We start from the raw sequence: 17,319 nt of genomic DNA, 5'->3' as shown, positions 1-17,319 counted from the left end.
GTAAGAATTAGAGGGCCCTTATACGAAACGCACGCGGATTGACCCAGCTATTACTGCACTGTGTTTTGCTGGCAATCCGCGCATCGCTTGTGGCGTTTTTCTTTTGTTCATTTGCAGTTGTGTGTTTTTCATCAGTAAAATGGCATTGCCGATTACTGAAACATCTTCGAGTGTAAGGGAAACTTGGAAGGAACGAGCTCGCAGCTGTATGTAATGTACTTTGATATACTGTATTACGCTTTATTATTTGACGGCCAGTAGCTGTGGCTATGCAGTATTCGTTTTTAAAAACAGAGTAATGCAGGCACATAGCAATATATTTATTCACATATGCAATGCACAAAATACGATTAGGATATTGGAAATTACATTTTGGACATGTTGTAAAGCGCAGTTAACAACGCGCGCACAAACACAGGAAAGTGTAAAAGTAGAATTCGCTGCTGAATTTTATTTTTTATCGCACGTAACGCAATGCGGATATTTGTCAGCGAGTTAATGCGTTTCTGCCCCACTATTTACTTGCATGCTAGGTCATACTGCACTTGCTAAGTCAACGGGCTTGTAATGCACTAAAATCAGTAATCTCCACAAACTTCGGCCGTCAACATTCATGCGCGCGAATGAAATAATACTGCAGCTCTGCACACACAGGTGTTTACTTTCTCTCGCACCTTCGTATCGCTCTACGTTACTTTCCTCGCATAGTCGTGCAGTTACCGACGGTTTAGTCTTTCCGTCCATTTCTATGCAACCAGAATTACCTTCTGGTTAGGTTTTGTTTGCTGCGCGGGATGCAAAATAACTTCTTGTCGTCCTCCGTCTGATCTCGGCACCCATCCGCACAGCAACAAGGCATTTCGGTCCTTCGCATCCTAGGTCATGCCGATCTATTCAGCGGGCTCACAGCGAACTAAAATAATCTCCACAAACTTCGGCCCTCAACATTCATGCACGCGAGTGAAATACTATCACCGATCGACACACGCACGTGTATACTTTCTATGGCACCTTTGTATCGTTGTATGTTACTTGCCTCGCATAGTCGTGCTGTTACCGACGGTTCAAAGTCCGTCCGTGCAATTCTGTGTAACCATACTTTTCGTCTGGTTAGGTTCTGGTTGCCGCGCGCGATGCAAAATAACTTCTTGCCATCCTTCGTCCGGTTTCGGCACCCAACCGCACAGCAACAAGGCATTTCCGACCTCCCGGAACGAAATTATCGCAGCGATGTGCAAAGCACAACAGGCGAAACGCGCGCTCTTCGCCCGGCGCGCAGGAACTTTCATGGCGGCAAAGGGGCGGAGCAAGGTCACATGTCACCGATCAGCCTATCGCAGGCGTTGTCGGCTGGATCAAAGCCTGGCGGTACTTTTAAATGATTGAGGGACTTTAGCGCGCGTCTCCTCCTGGGAGGTCTGTCGCGTCCACGCGTCACCCACGCGCTGTCTCTGGCGATCTCTCGGTTAGCGATGCAGTCCCGCCGCATTTCGCTCCGTTTGCAACGTGCCGCACGAGACAGATTGTCCGCGCCAGCCAGCATATCGCGATATGAACACACTATGAAGCTGTGCTCAAATTTCGCTTTAGGGAGTATTGTAATCGTATAGGTGAGTATTTGACGAAACAAGCTATAAGAGGCGTCGCGCAGCCTTCAGCACCTACATTTGGGGCGAACTACGGTGTCCAAATGTGTGAAAACATGAACATGGGCTACCTCTTTTCTACAATCAGCGTGCTGCAGCTACGCCTCGATCACCTGAACATGGGAGGTTTGCAAATTTGCACAGCTCTCTTGGAAATCCGACCTCTGACAAAAAAATTTGTCAGTCTCTTCCTCGAGGAAGCGCTTTAAAGCGGCTTTCACAGGCGCTAAGAGCTGCTGCTTAATTGCTTGCATGCAGCAGTCTATGGCTTCTCTGCATACGTTTTGAGCCGTTACGCGCATATGTTTATACCTGTTTCTTCCTATTTTTCTTCCACGATAGCGTCAAGTACCGAAAATGCTAAACTCCCGGTGCCATAGGTAGCGACAACGGCTAGACGGGGAGCAGTAATTCTTCCGAACGCGCAGATCGACGCGGTGTAGCTGGTTAAACATCACGTGGAATGGCGGAGAGGCGTGCTTCGACTATTGCGCGTGCAATTGCGTGCAATCGGTGAGCGTGATATGTAAACGTAATTCTAGATGAGAGAAAATCAGTGATGCGTGCAATTATGGTGAATATTAAGTTGCGAAAGGTTAAGTAACATCCTATGGTGTGGAACGCGATCACATGTCTCAGAAAAATCTAAATATATTGCGTCAACCTGAAACCCAGCGTCTATCGGTACGTGTATGTCGTTAGTAAATCCGGCATGTTGGGTGTCGCATGAGTAGCCCTTGCGAAAACCGTGCTGATGCTTGAAAATAGTGTTATGGTCCTGAAGAATGCTGATGACTGAGTATGATATCTTCGAGTAATTTACATGTAGGGGGAGATGGGACGATGATTAAGCGGAGAAGCACGATCCGCTGATTTGAAGATGGGCATTATTTCAGCCAGTCATTAGGAATGCAGGCAGTTGATAGTGACTGGGAAAAGAGATCGGTTAACATGAAAAAAATACTATGCGATGTATTCTTTGAAATCTTATTATTGAAGCCTAGATGATCTGCACTAGATAACGTTTTAAGATTGGTTAGTACACATAAAACACCAGGATCACTGATGACTACGCTGTACATAGTGATTCCCACTAAAGCCCTTAATGTAGGCAATGCGTAACGTTTTCATGAGTAAAATTGTTACAAATGTTATTTATTTATTTATTTATTCATTTATTTATCCACATTACCTTACAGGCCCATTGAAGGGCATTGAGTAAGGGGGCCAACAGTAACTACTCGACAGAAAAATAGCAAAGTGGAACATCGTTACACAATATTAACACGCAACGAATCCATGTTATCACGGAATGTTTCACGATTGGAGATGGCTGCCATGTGATCCGGGAGACTGCTCCAATGTGCAATAGCTCTAGGTAGTGTTGATGAGTTAAATGCCTGCGTTTGACCATGAATGCGCATGAAACTAAGTGCGTTATGAATGCGTCGAGATGTGCGCACAGGAGCATGAAGCGGCAAACAGTGAAAGTAATTACTATAAATGTACCTGTGAAAAAGGCATGAAAGAGCAATGACACGGTGATCTTCTAGTGACTGAAATGCAAGGTCTTGTTTTATTCGGTTGATTCCCGAATGACAGTCGTAGTTGACAGAGATGAATCTGGCTGCCCTATTCTGAACAGCTTCAGAATAGGGCAGCACGCGTGTGATATGGCGTGTGTGATGGGCAGCACGCGCGCGAATATGGCTACACGCTTGTGATATTTGATTGTTTAAACGAGGTGCATGGGGGCCATCACTCGTGAAAAGAGGAGGATGAAGGAACTTGGGTCGCGCTGTGAATCTAACCGGTTAGCGCTGCGACCGCTGTTGTAAATATAACCTGTACATAGTTGCTCGTCTCACTGACTCGTCCTTCGCGTAACAATATGGTTACCATGTGGATGAAGCGTATTCTAGTTGTGGGCGAACATAAGATATGCAAATTTTCGTACATCAGAAGGCACGTTGCGCAAGTTTCTACGCAGGTAGCCGGGAGATTGAGAAGCTTTGGATGATAGAGTTGCTGCATGCGTTGTCCAGGATAAGTCCGATGAAAGGTAAACGCGCATATATTTGTACGATGGGGCAGTCGAAACTACGAAGAAGTTAAGAAGCAGTTGAGCGCAATCTGAATGGAGTATAGGAATACCACTAGAATCAATAAGACTGATGTCAGCATGAATTTCAGGGTTCACCATACGCCAAAACCGACGAGTATTATTTTTTAGCATGTATGGCAAGCCCTGAGAAAAAAAGTTATGGCGAGTAGATTGTAGCAATGCGTTATAAGCCTTTTGACAAGCTTTGTATTTATGATGTGCACTCGCAAGACCAATCAGTTTTGCCTGCCTGTATAGTTTCTTTTTCTTTTTTTGTTGTTAAGGCCGCCGACGCTTGTTGGTGGTAAACCAAGGAGAACTGCTTTTGCAGGAAATGGATAACGTGCGAATGAACTTGGCGATGAGGTGACTGAAGCTGATTTTAAAAAGGACCCAGTTCTGTTCAATTGGGCGTAAATGAAACTCATGCAGAAATTGGTGTGAAAAAGCTGTTAATTCACAGTTAATTGCGTCTAAGTTGGCTTTGCCATAAATCCTATTTTCTTTTTGGTAACTGTCCTTTTGCTAGCGCGAAGGTTACTGGATCCAGTAGTGACATCATAGTCAGTGATGTCTTCTCCATGGATTATGTCGGAAAATATATCAGGATTGTTAGTTAAAACTAAGTCAAGTATACTGGCAGGGTCTTGCCTAGCATGTCTTGCCTTCCCTTTTCTTTCTTGCATTTCTCTACAAGTCAATTAAAGAATGTAAGTGATACATTTTTTTACTGTATTTATGACTGTATGCCGGCAAATCGTTTATTTAATATGTTATTCTGCTTACTGTTTTTAATGTTATTGCTCCTGATATTGCATTTGCTAATATCGTATTAATGTTCCATACGTGAATATGTTGCGTGAATATTTCTTTCATTGTAGTGATGCTCGTCTTTTGCTTCCCAATTCCTTACGAATACGTTACCGTATTCCCTCCTTATACACAATGCCTTCTCGGAGGCCTGTAGGATACTTGAAAATAAATAAACAAATAGAAGTTTCAGCGGATTCTACTGGCTGACTAATGAGTTGTGTTAATATAAAATAAACACAAATGCCGAGAAAAGAATCCGTGGCCGCGGCACCGCCGCTGCGATCCTGCGCTCACCGTTGGTATTTCCACAGGTGCTACTGGGCCAACCATGCAGGGTCCGTTTCTTCGATGCGGCCGGTCCCAACGACGTCCTTGCGTAAATGGCAAAACGGTACAAGCTCCCCTGGCTCGGCGCATTTTCGTCAACGGACTGCGAGCCTATCAAGCACTCGTCAAGATGCGATGATGGCTAGTAGCTTCGTGTGCGCTGTATTGTCGACGCTTTCTTCGCGTTGAAGCGAGAGGCAGCACGAAGGTCAATTCGCTCGCTGCTGCTGCCGTGCTTCCTCACTCCGGCGTTCTGAAAGCGAGTTTTGCAAGCAAGCCTGGTGCCCGCGCTTGTGCGCGCGCGACACCAGGCTTGTTAATTCAGTCAGTAAACAAATTTTTACAAATGTATACGGCTGATACAACTATTATCCTTACCTAGTATAGCTATCTGCTACTTTGCTATCGCAATCGATTTTTCGCAGTCCGGGCGAAACTGAGTTTTTCTCTCTATTGATAGAGTTGCGCTTTCTATGATTACCTCAGTACTTACGCTGGAGTGTAAAATCATATCGAACGGAAACAGTACCAGTGGTTCGCAGATGGTTTGACGAAAGAGCAAGTCCGTGTTCATTGTGCTTTGGTTTCAACAGTGTGTTTTCGTTTTCTTAGTTTACATGTTCTACTTATTACATACAGGCAAACGCTAATAACACAATATATACTACGGCAGAGTCGAGGATATTTGTCAGCGCTGTTTGTGGGGGCATGACCAAGTGTAACAGCAAGCCATGTAATTATTGCGTGACAGTACCCTTTCAGAAACTCACACGGCTGCTGGTGGTACGCCAAATGTGTCTCTAGCTACCAATAAAAGACGCTGCAATAGTTTTCGAAATCCAACAGTCCCGCAGCACTTTATTGCCGAAACGGTCATCTCTTCCTGCTAAGGGAAACTTGTCTCTTCGCTCATTGGCTCGATCATGCTAATCACAGTGCAAATTTTGCACGCCGGGCTGGCTGGACGCCCTGGATCAGCTACAGAACAACGCGCTACAAACTGATGAAAGTGCTACAGGACGCGAGTGACATGGCGGATCCAGGTCAGGTGAGCGCTGACCCTGTTCCAGAATGAGTCGCTGCCGACGCCGCACAGCGTCCCCAAGTCTGTGCTCTTCAGGACGGCGTTGGCGACGCCCTGCACGCTCCAACCGGTGCCATCCTTGGCGCAGAACAGCGGGCCGCCGCTGTCCCCCTGCGTGAAAGTACGCGCTCAACGAGTGCAAGTTCAAACGTGGTGCTTTCCCGTTTTCCACCGCAAACGCGAGCTTTCTAGTCTCTTCATCCTGATCCGATATACTAATACTTCCTGGAACATGGCTTACCGATGACGTGTCTAACACCGATGTTTTGGAAGACTGACGTGGGTCGTATCTTCCGTAAAATCGTCTACACGTGCCGGCAGCTGGCGTTCTTATTCGTTTGGGTGGCCGGCTGCATTGCTCCTTCGTCGACAGTTCATCTGAACTCGAAATCCTATAGTTAATTTTTCGTGCTGCACCCAAAACTATCCTATACAATGCAATACAATAATAGTCGGGTACCACTTTAGAAAAAAGGGGCGTTTACTCCTAAGAGGTGGATGCACACGAGCCTCCACCAATGGGCGAGTACTCTAGACTGACGTCACAAGCCGGACGGCCGGTGACATCCCCCCCAACCCCCCCGGTGGACAAGGCAGTCGCCCGCGCTTCGAGGCCGACTCGCGTCAGTCGTGTGCGGCTGCCCCTCGTCAGAGTGAATTCCCAAACTCTTTCTGGTGGTCTATCGCACCGATGACCCATTTGTGCCGCGTGCTTTCATTCTGAGCCGTGATCCGGCTTCTCGAAAATAAGTTTGTGAAAACAGACACACAAAAGAAAACTCAGTGCCCTTCCACTCTATGAAGAAGGATGACCAGCGAATCTGCGTATGCGGGACCCTTAAAGGGAAGCTGAAAGGTTTTCCAGAAAAAATGAGTGAACATCTGTACATAATGGTTTTCAACCCTCCGAATTCGAATATCGTATCGAAATTGAGCGAAAGAAAGCGCAAATATATTTTATTTCGACGAAAAGTGCAGCAGCGGACACGCCCAGCTCGCGCGTCTCGTTTCCGCCTGTGATTGGTCGGGCGCCTCGTGACGTCAACACTAGTAACCGACTGCTGCCACTACACATGAAGCGCGGTGCCAGGTAGTTTGGTGCTGTTTTTCTGAGACGGTAATGGAAAATTTAGAGACATGACATGACAAGAACTTTATTTGAGTCCTGAGGGACTGAGATCTTGGGGAGCTAAAACCGAAGGCTCCCGAAGATCAAGTCGGTGGCGCCACCCACGATGGGACCGGGAGATGAAGCTCCGCCGCAATGTCGTGGGCCCTCTGGACAGCCTGGAGTTGCATGTGGAGATTGCTGCTCTTGAGCGATTCCTGCCATTGTTCTTTCGTGATGGGTGGAGAGGCGTTAAGGGCTGGGCACAGCCAGAGCATGTGTTCAAAAGAGCATGAGTCATGACCACATTTGGGGCACGACTGTGAGTGGGCAGGATCTATCCTGTTAAGAGACCGAGGAGAGGGATACGAACGGGTTTGCAGAAGTCTGAGTGTGCTAGCCTGAGGTTTGTTCAATTTAGGGTGAGGGGGTGGAAATGTCCTCCTGCCCAGTCGATAATGGGAAACAATTTCATGGAAAGTACATAATGGATCTTTGTGGATGTTGACCTCGTTACGAGCCTGGCTACCCGCGACAGCGCGGTACGTGAAATCACGCGCTCTCCGGTGGGCCTGCTCGTTAGGATTACATCCAAGCGGGTTAACTGAGCTATCTAGATGGGCTGGGAACCACGAGATGTGGTATGTTTCGCTGCTCGCCCTAGTCTTTTGAAGTGCGATAGCGGACGAGAAGGATCTAACCGCCGTGCGCGAGTCCGAGAAGATGATAGCGGGAACTTTTGAGCTGTGAAAAGCCAGAGCGATCGCCGCTTCCTCCGCCACATGGGCAAACTTCGTATAAACAGAGGCTGCATTGACCAGGTTGCCTGCCGCGTCTACCACCGAGACAGCGAACTTATCCCCACTGTCATATCTGGCAGCATCGGCAAAGAGGGCATCTAGTTTCTTCTGATTTATCTTTTTAAGGATGGACTTGGCTCTCGCCAATCTCCTACCCTCGTTATGCACTGGGTGGATGTTTCGCGGAACGGGCTCAACCATGATGCGATTTCTGGTTTCCCGGATCAAGCTAACTTTGGTAGCCGGTTCATGTCTTGGTTGGATTCCCGCTTCTTTTAAGATCTTGATCCCTGGCTTAGTGGATGAAAGTCTCATTATTTGACCCGCTGTGTGAGCTTCTATTAGCTCATCGATGGTGTTATGGAGTCCTAGCTCCAGCAGCTTCTCAGTGCTTGTGGACTGCGGAAGGCCGAGCACGCGCTTGAGGCCGGTTCTGATTAGGGAGTCGAGCTTGGCCTTTTCCGCTTTACCCCAATTAAGGTACGGTGCGATGTAGATAACATGACTCAGGAAGAATGCTTGATAGGCTCTGAGCAAATTGTCCTCTTTGAGACCGCCTCTTCGATTTGAGACGCGGGCTACAAGTCTTAGGACATTACTAGCCTGTCCAGTGAGCCTGTTGAGGGCCGTCGAGTTACAGCCCTTGGCGTTAATGAGGAGGCCTAGAATTTTCACCGAGTCCATCCTCGGTATAGGATGCCCATTTTTAGCTCGAATTTCTATCGGCAGAGTTTCCAGAGGCGCAAGGTTTCTGACCCCCTGTCTGGACTGGCGGTATAACAATAGCTCTGATTTAGCGGGGGAGAGTTCAAGGCCCGTGTTTGAAAGAAAGTCTTCAGTAGCCTCCAACGCGCTCTGTAACGAGTGTTCGAGCATGGCTAGCGATCCGCCCGGTGCCCAGATCGTGATATCATCCGCATAAATGGCGTGACCAACGTTTGGGATTGCAGCGAGGCGAGTGGAGAGCTTGTGCATGGCTATATTAAATAAGAGTGGGGACAGGACCGAGCCCTGCGGGGTGCCGCAGGTGCCTAGATCGTAGGGTCCTCCTGTGACCATGCCTAATCGGAGGTGTGCCTTGCGATCCGCGAGGAAAGATCTGGTGTAATCATGAAACCGCTGGCCCAGGTTGAGAGACGAAATCTCCGTCAGTATGTGTTTATGCGTGACCCTGTCGAAGGCCTTGGAGAGGTCCAGTGCGAGGATCCCTCTCACGTCGCGAGTAGGGTTATCAAAGATTGCTTTCTTAAGCAAAAGCATAGCGTCCTGTGTGGACAACGCCTGTCTAAAGCCAATTAAGTTGTGTCTAAAGAGCTCCTTGTTTTCAATATGTTCGGTTATCCTGTTATGTATCGCGTGCTCCGCAACCTTGGCGATGCATGATGTAAGGGATATAGGCCGCAGATTATTTATATGTGGGGGTTTTCCTGGTTTGGGTATGAGTACCACTTTTGCGTTACGCCATTCTATCGGGACCTGTCCACTTTTCCATACCTCATTTATTTTGGCCATGACTATCTCGATTGCGCTGTCATCTAAGTTCCTGAGAAGTTTGTTCGTGATTCCATCAGGTCCCGGGGCTGACCTGCCGTTTAGATTGAAGAGAACGTGTCTGATCTCTGACACGGTGAAAGGTTCGTCTAGATCAGGTGCCGAGAATCCCATGTAGTTCACACGCTCTACCGGGCGATCCGCATCTTTAGCGAGGGGGAGATAAGTATGAGCTAAGTTGTTGGCTAATTCGATGTTGGTGAGACCGATTGCAATTTGCTTCTTAATGAGCCTATCCGTTGCAAGGTTAAGGGTGTCCTTAGACTGTTTATCGTTGAGGAGACTTTTCAATAAGCTCCATTTGCTACCTCTTCGCATACGCCCGTCCGTTTCGGTACACGTCTCATCCCATTGCTGCCGCGCGAGCTGGGCCGAATAGGTTTAAATCTCCTTGTTAAGAAGCGCGATTTTGGATCTTAGTCTACGATTAAGCTTTTGGGTCTTCCACCTTGCTGAGAGGGCGTGTTTGGCCTCCAGAAGGTGAGCGAGTTTCGAGTCCATTTTAGGAACTTCAAGATCCGTAATGATTTCTTTGGTTCTCCTTTAACTGCCAAGTTCAGATTCTCTAGCAGATCTGCATACGTCTCGTCTGGCGGGACTGTGTCATTTCTGATTTTTCGAAAGAGGTCCCAGACCACATACTCATATCTCGCGGGCGGTCTGGGTTTGACACGCAACAGAATTTCAAGTATGTAATGGTCACTGCCTAGCCCCTCCTGGAGGTTGTCCCACGTGCCTTCGATACCTCGGAGGAAGGTGAGATCGGGGGTCGTATCTCGACTGACCGAATTACCGGATCTGGTGGGGAGCCTTGGGTCTGTGACGAGTATTAAGCCGAGCTCTGCAGCGTTGAAGGCTAAGTTCGTTCCTTTTGCACTTTTGTAACCATACCCCCATTCCGTATTGGGTGCGTTAAAGTCACCCGCGACAACGAGAGGCGCGCTTCTCGCCGCCCTAGACGTGGTGCCTAATAATGTTTTGAAGTCTCTTTTCCTGTCCGATGGTGCGCTGTACACGTTGAGAATGAAAATGTTAGAATTGATTGTTCTGTTGGGTACGATTTCTATTAACTGGGCCTCGAGGCCCGCTTTGTACGCGCGGACCTCGTGCTCAACGAACGAGATGTTCTTTCTGATTAGGGTAGCGATACCTCTGCCCTTTTCACTCCTGTATGCTATGGTGCGGTATCCCGAGAGTGAAAATTCTGCTGTACATAGCGTTTCTTGTAACAATATAACTTGCGGCTTGTCCGCAATAGATCTGATAAGCTGTCCCAATGGGGCCTTGCGCCTCTGGAAACTTGCGCAGTTCCACTGCCAAATTTTGAGGTTGTTGCTATTTGTGTTCGCCATTTTGTCTACTGAGAATGATCAATTAGCTCTTTAGCCCTACTTTCGGGGTTCGGGTTCGCCTGATTCTGCACTGTCGACACCGTAAGCCTGCCTTTGGCTTGGACCTTGGGCCTCTCTAGTTGAGTTAATCTCGTCTCCATCCCGGAGAGCATTTCCATCATGCGTCCTAGGGTCTTTTCTATGGCAGCTAGCTTGCCTCTGTTGTTTATTTTGGCCGGAGGATCGGCGGCGGTAGCTGTGGCTTCGCTCGGCTCGGCCATCTCATCCTCCTCTTCTGTCTCGCTCACCGGTTCTGGGTTGGGAGCTTTACGCTTGGATTTGCCAGCAAGCGGGCCTAGAGCTTTAATTTTATCCTCGTCGCGGTTCGAGATTTGCCCTCTAATGCTATTTAAGGCCTCCTTAAGTTCTGCAAGTTCGCGCCTGAGCTGTTGATTTTCCGCCTCAAGTGATTGGATTCGGGGATCATTCACTTGCTCTGACTGTGCCTCACCACTTGCTCCTTTGGCCGTCGTAGTCTTCTTTCCCATCGACGGCGCTGTGCCGGAGCCCTTGACTTTGTCGGCCCACGTGGCCCGCTTGGCGGGCTGGGAGCGAGACCGGGACCGGGATCTCGATCTCGATGCGCTGGCATTCCCGCCTTTCCCTGAGCCGGTTCGCCTCCTGGAGCGAGAGCGCCCCCTCGATTGTGAGCGGGCTCGCAGGGTGGATCCACCATGGGCTGCCGCAGGTGTCGCCGAGCTCTGTGCGTAGGAGATCATGATGTCTTCGCCGCTGTCCATCTGTATTCTTCGCTCCATTTGCCGTCGCCTTCGACGCCGACGCCTAACGATATATGGGATCAGGTAGCGTTGTTTGCATGTCCTATCCCCGGTGATATGGGGGCCGCCGCATGCTTCACATTTAGGTGTGCAGTGGTGTTCCTTCTCTTGCGACTCTGAAGACTTCATTTTCCCACAGCCACGGCACTTGTTCTTTTCCTCTTCGCTACTGGGGCACACGTCGGCTCTGTGACCCACGTGACCACACGCGTAGCATACATCCACCTGCCGTTTGTACAGAAAGCATGGAACGAGGGCGGCTCCACACATGACCGTGTTGGGCACTCGCATGCCGTCAAAGAGTATAACAACTACTTGCGTGTTCTTAATTCTTCTGACTTCTAATGCCGTAGGGTTTCTTGGGTTCAGAATCATCCTCCTAAGGGCTGCTTCGTCAAATGAAGGGTCGATGTTTCTTATTACACCTTTGCACGTGTCATCAGGCGCAGAAATGTAGGCTGACACCTCAAAGGCGCCGAGTTTAGTATGTATTTTGCTGATTTTTGCATATGCCCTGGCGTTTTGATCGTGAGGGGTAGAGATAACCAAAATGTTCTGCATCTTGTTTGGGCACACGGTGTCCTCGGCAGTCTGCTGTTCCGTCAGGGCCGCCGCCATGGCTAGGGCTTGGGCGAGGAGTATGATATCCGTTTTGGAAACGTCGAGGCCTCCCTTGGGGCGCACGATGATCTTGATTTGGTCCTTCGGTAATTTAGGTAGCCTCGAGGCTGCCGTTACCTGCTTCATGAACCTTTTGGCCGGGGAGTTGGCCGTGCGGCTGCCAGCCGGCATATTCTTGGTGACACGTTGCCCGCTATACGACGGCGTACTCGTTGGTTGTTTTCGCTTGCTGCCGAGGGCGGTGGTCCATCCCGCTTCATCGAGCTTCTCCGGGGCGATTTCCATCCCCTCGACAACTATGGTCCCTGGCATGGTTTCTGTTGCTCAGTAGTTCGCTTGGAACGCCGGTCGTCCGCGCCGGCAACCGGGTTAGGCCTACGCCTTCTCGCGTTGCCGCGCCGTAAGTAGGCGTAGCCCGTTAGGGTTGGCGCTCTCGCGGCGTGGTCGGAGATTCAAGATGTCATAAAATGGTGAAAAGTCCACCCACCGATAAGAGTCCACTATCTGCGCATTCCTCGGAACTTGCCGCTTCATAAAAGGTACAGTTTCCGTGGGTCGGCTTCGCAAAACAGCAGAAAACCTTGAAAAACGGGAGCCGATGTGGGTACGTCCGCACTACTCCGCGCGTTCGGCGTTACTCCCTACATGTAGAGCCGATTGCGAAGAGCCGGCCTCTTGAAGAAGCAAACGATGCTGGTGCGAACAGTGCTTTCGACGCGAACGAAAGCAGTCTTGGGATCTCCTCGTGTTGAAAATGCTCTTTGGTGAGTATGTTTTTTGCAAAGCGATCTAGTGATCTCGCCGATCTTTCGCCGATCTCTTGAGCTCGTTCCCGGTCAAACAACTGTAGTGGTGTGTTCCTGCATGCCTCCTCGTGGAACGTAAGCGGGGATCCGATCGTCGGCATTTGTGCGCTGTCCAAAGCTGTCGGCAATCTACAAAGACGGTTTAAACGCGTGAAAAGCTTCCCGGTTCATGCAGTACGTGTAGTGACCTTCATCTGTTGACTACCACGTTGACTACCACTCACGTTGATTACCACTCACGTTGATTACCACTCACGTTGACTACCACGCACGTTGACTACCACGCACGTTGACTACCACTCTACATACACACAGACGCACCAACAAAGGAATGCAGGGTCGATCGAAGCAGATTACGATGGCACGCACGCAGAAACAAGCGCGGTCAGGCACGGTCGCGGACGCTGCGAAGAAACGAAACACTAGAGTTGACGTCACAACACCGCCGTTTCCGGTCTCCGCTCGCATCGTCAGCGTCAGCAGCAGCGCGCGGCATTCGACGGGGGGCGGAGCTACAGTGCAATTTCAACAGACGATTACGTCGCTCCTAATTGAAAGAAAAACCCAAATTTTACCTACATGGTTTATAAGGTTCCCGCATCCGTATATGAGCGTCTTATTGAATTCGACAGACTCTTCAGCTTCCCTTTAACGCCTGCTTCACCTCCGCTGTGGCTCGGGCCGGTATTACACTATCTTCAGGATTGGCCCACGTATGGGGAGTGCTTAACGCCTGCTACACCTTCGCCGGGTGTCGGGCCGGTATTGCACTATCTTCGGGGTCAGCCCACATATGGGGAGTGTTTAACGCCTGCTTCACTTCCGCCGCGGGTCGGCCCGACGTTGCACTATCTTCGGGATCGGTCCACGTATAGGAAGTGCTTAACGCTTGCTTCACCTCCGCCATGGGTCGAATCGGTATTGCACTATCTTCGGGATTGGCCCACGTATGGGGAGTGTTTAACGCCTGCTTCACCTTTGGCGCGGGTCAGCCCGGCATTGCACTATCTTCGGGATCGGCCCACGTATGGGGAGTACTTAACGCCTGCTTCACTTCCGCCGCGGCTCGGCCCGACGTTGCACTGTCTTCGGGATCAGCCCACGTATGGGGAGTGCTTAACGCCTGCTTCACCTCCACCGTCGGTCGGGTCGGTATTGCACTATCTTCGGGAAGTCCTGTCGAAGTTGAAGGGTGTCGGTGGCGAGATGGCTGCCGGTGGCGCGGCTGCCGCTGGCGGAGCCGTCGTCGCGCAGATCGATCGCCGCAAGGCAACTAGGATGGGGGGTCGATCCCAATTCTGACACCATGTCGTGTCCGCCGCCGGAGCGTTGATGCGAGCAAAAGAGTGACGCCACTCCGATGTAGTCACGAACTCAAAAAGCCCCGTGTTTATTAGACAGCCGCTTTTTATCCCTTTTCCTTAATGACGTCACAGCCTGTGCACACGAGTGCATGGTCAGATCAGAGATAACCGATAACACTACAAAGTTGACAAGCGAAACTGTGTATGTTGGCGAACTGCATCTCCGTGGCGGGTTGGCCCGGCATTGCACTATCTTCGGGAACGGTCCACATATGGGGAGTGCTTAACGCCTGCTTCGCCTCCGCCGCGGTCACGCTGGTTTTGCACTATCGTCGGGATCGGACCACGCATGGGGAGTGCTTAACGCCTGCTTCATCTCCGCCGCGGGTCGGGGCAGTATTGCACTGTTTGCGGGATCGGCCCATGTATGGGGAGTGCTTAACGCCTGCTTCACCTCCACCACGGGTCGGCCCGGCGTTGCAGTGTCTGCGGGATCGGCCCACGTATGGGGAGTGCTTAACGCCTGCTTCACCGCCGCCGCGGGTCGGGCCAGTATTGCACTGTCTGCGGGATCGGCCCATGTATGGGGAGTGCTTAACGCCTGCTTCACCTCCCCCGCGGATTGGCCCGTCACTGCACTATCTTCAGGCTAACCGCGTTGGAGACTAAATTCCTAATATACTCACTGCAATTGAAAAAATCAATACAGATTACACAGCCAGGAATGAAAAGCTCGACAAATTTATTGAATTCGTACAAGCACACATCCAACAAACTACAAGATGGATAGCCGGAGTCACCGCGAATCATCCTAACATAGTGCCACCTGCTCGATCCGCCTCCCCACCAGCTCCGCTTAACAATGGCCAATTACCCGACACGCTCCGAGTTTGAAGTGTGGCAGTGGAACTGTAGGGGGTTTCGAAAAACGAAAGCACACCTCCACCAGTTTCTAGCCTCTTCTTCTAATCTCCCAGCTGTCATTGCGCTTCAGGAAACTCACGGACTAATCAGCTTCCCAGGTTATAATGTCTATCAGACCAATAAGGTCTCCCGGCCCGATACGGCAATTCTTATGCAAAAGCAATTCACTGCCAATCACTCCCAATTCAACAGCGTCGATATAGAGCACGATTTTCTAGAAATTATTGCTCGCAAAAATAATGCATCTGGCCTTTACATTCTCAATATCTATAGTCGTCCACAAGACAAACATCACCTCTTTGACTCCCTTTTCGCTCAAGCTATTGCCGCTGCCACCCACTACCTCCTCCTAATTCTTGGAAATTTCAACGCACCCAACCATTTGTGGGGTCGCTCCGTTTCTACTCCTAAGGGCAGAGCCCTATGGATCCACATACAAGAGCACAGACTCACATTACATAACGACATCGATGCACCAACCAGGCTAGGCAACAGCGTAGCTAAGGACACCTCCCCCGATCTTACGCTTACACACAGAATCCAACACGTCACATGCACAACTCACAAGTTAACCTCGGTAGCGACCATTACATCATTACCATCACACTACAATTCAAACACAAACCATTTGCACCCAAACGCCTCAGCCTTACCAATTGGGACAATTTTCGAGAGGCCCGCCAGATATCCGCTCCCACAAACATTCAAGACATTTCAGAATGGGTTCAACAACTACACTCAGACGCCCAGACGCACACTACCACTCTGCCCCCCGAAACCGCTCTCACTACGGTTGATTCCAAGCTTCTACACATGTGGGAAGCCAAACAGTCTCTTCTCAAACGGTGGAAGAGGCAACGGTTCAACCGAAAACTAAGACTCAGAATTGCCAAAGTAGACCTCCAGATCCAGGAGTACGCTACACAACTGGCCTGCCAGCAGTGGGGCCAGGTATGTGAAAGCATGCATGACAACCTCGATAACAAGTGCACATGGCAACTCTTGCGACACTTATTAGACCCTACCACATCGCGCACACACCACAACCATAGCATAAACAAACTGCTACATGCACACAAAAACAATCTCAACGGATTCTTCGACGACCTCCGCCATAAACATCTGCCTCCCGCTCAGAAGTATGACATGCCAAAATATACTGGTGAACTCAACGACCTACTTAGCGCCGCTATCACGGAAGCAGAGGTTCGCCATGCCGTCTCCACCCTGCGCACAATGTCAGCACCAGGCCCCGGCATTATTAATCATAAAATACTCTGCAATCCAGACGACAACTCTGTCACAGCCATCACGGCGTACTTCAATCACTGCTTTGACACTGGCACCCTCCCTAGTTCGTGGAAAGATGCCAGGGTAATTTTTATCCCAAAGCCAAGCAAACCACTCAACACTTCTAATCTCAGGCCTATATCACTAACCTCTTGTCTAGGTAAAACACTCGAACACGTCATCCTCAACCGACTCAGTAAATACATGGAAGACAACAATCTTTATCCATCAGAAATGGTAGGTTTTCGAAAATCTCTCTCATGCCAAGATATCATGCTTCGAATGAAACATGACATCATTACACCCAATAACAGTCTAGATACGCAAGCAATTCTCAGTCTGGACCTCTACGGAGCCTTCAATAACGTTTCACAATCTGCCATCCTTCGAGAGCTTAATCTCATTGGGGTTGGCGGAAAGACATATGACTACATATGTACCTTCTTATCCAACCGTACCGCAACGATACACATAGGCACAGAGCAATCCCTTTCGTACGCTTTAGGTAGCTACGGCACGCCCCAAGGCTCAGTGCTGTTCCCTTTTCTTTTTAATCTTTCTATGATGCCGGTGGCGCAAGCATTGCGGTCCATTCCCGATCTCAAGTTTTCACTATACGCCGATGACATCACTCTTTGAACGACTGGCGGCTCCGATGGAGAGATTCAAGACACTCCACAGGCCACAGCAGACGCCGTCGTGGCTCATGCCGGGGCTATAAATCTCACATGCTCCCCTCAAAAATCAGAGCTACTTCTGCCATCCCACCGG

At 49.7% G+C, this 17,319-nt stretch overlaps 1 protein-coding gene across 1 annotated transcript in view; it reads right to left on the bottom strand.

The window, feature by feature from the left end:
- Positions 1-5,716: 5,716 nt before the first annotated feature.
- Positions 5,717-17,319, bottom strand: part of LOC126519321 (chymotrypsinogen A-like) — an 89,210-nt gene continuing 77,607 nt past the window's right edge. The window contains exon 9 of the mRNA XM_050168952.3: positions 5,717-6,085. Within this exon, the coding sequence (XP_050024909.2) occupies positions 5,903-6,085 (183 nt within the window). The 3' untranslated portion in view covers positions 5,717-5,902. The remainder of the gene's footprint in view (positions 6,086-17,319) is intronic.

This window comes from Dermacentor andersoni, chromosome 10, assembly GCF_023375885.2.
Source record: "Dermacentor andersoni chromosome 10, qqDerAnde1_hic_scaffold, whole genome shotgun sequence".
Taxonomy (NCBI): Eukaryota; Metazoa; Arthropoda; class Arachnida; order Ixodida; family Ixodidae; genus Dermacentor; species Dermacentor andersoni.
Note: the sequence above shows the minus strand (reverse complement) of the source record. Positions and strands in the feature narration are given on the sequence as shown.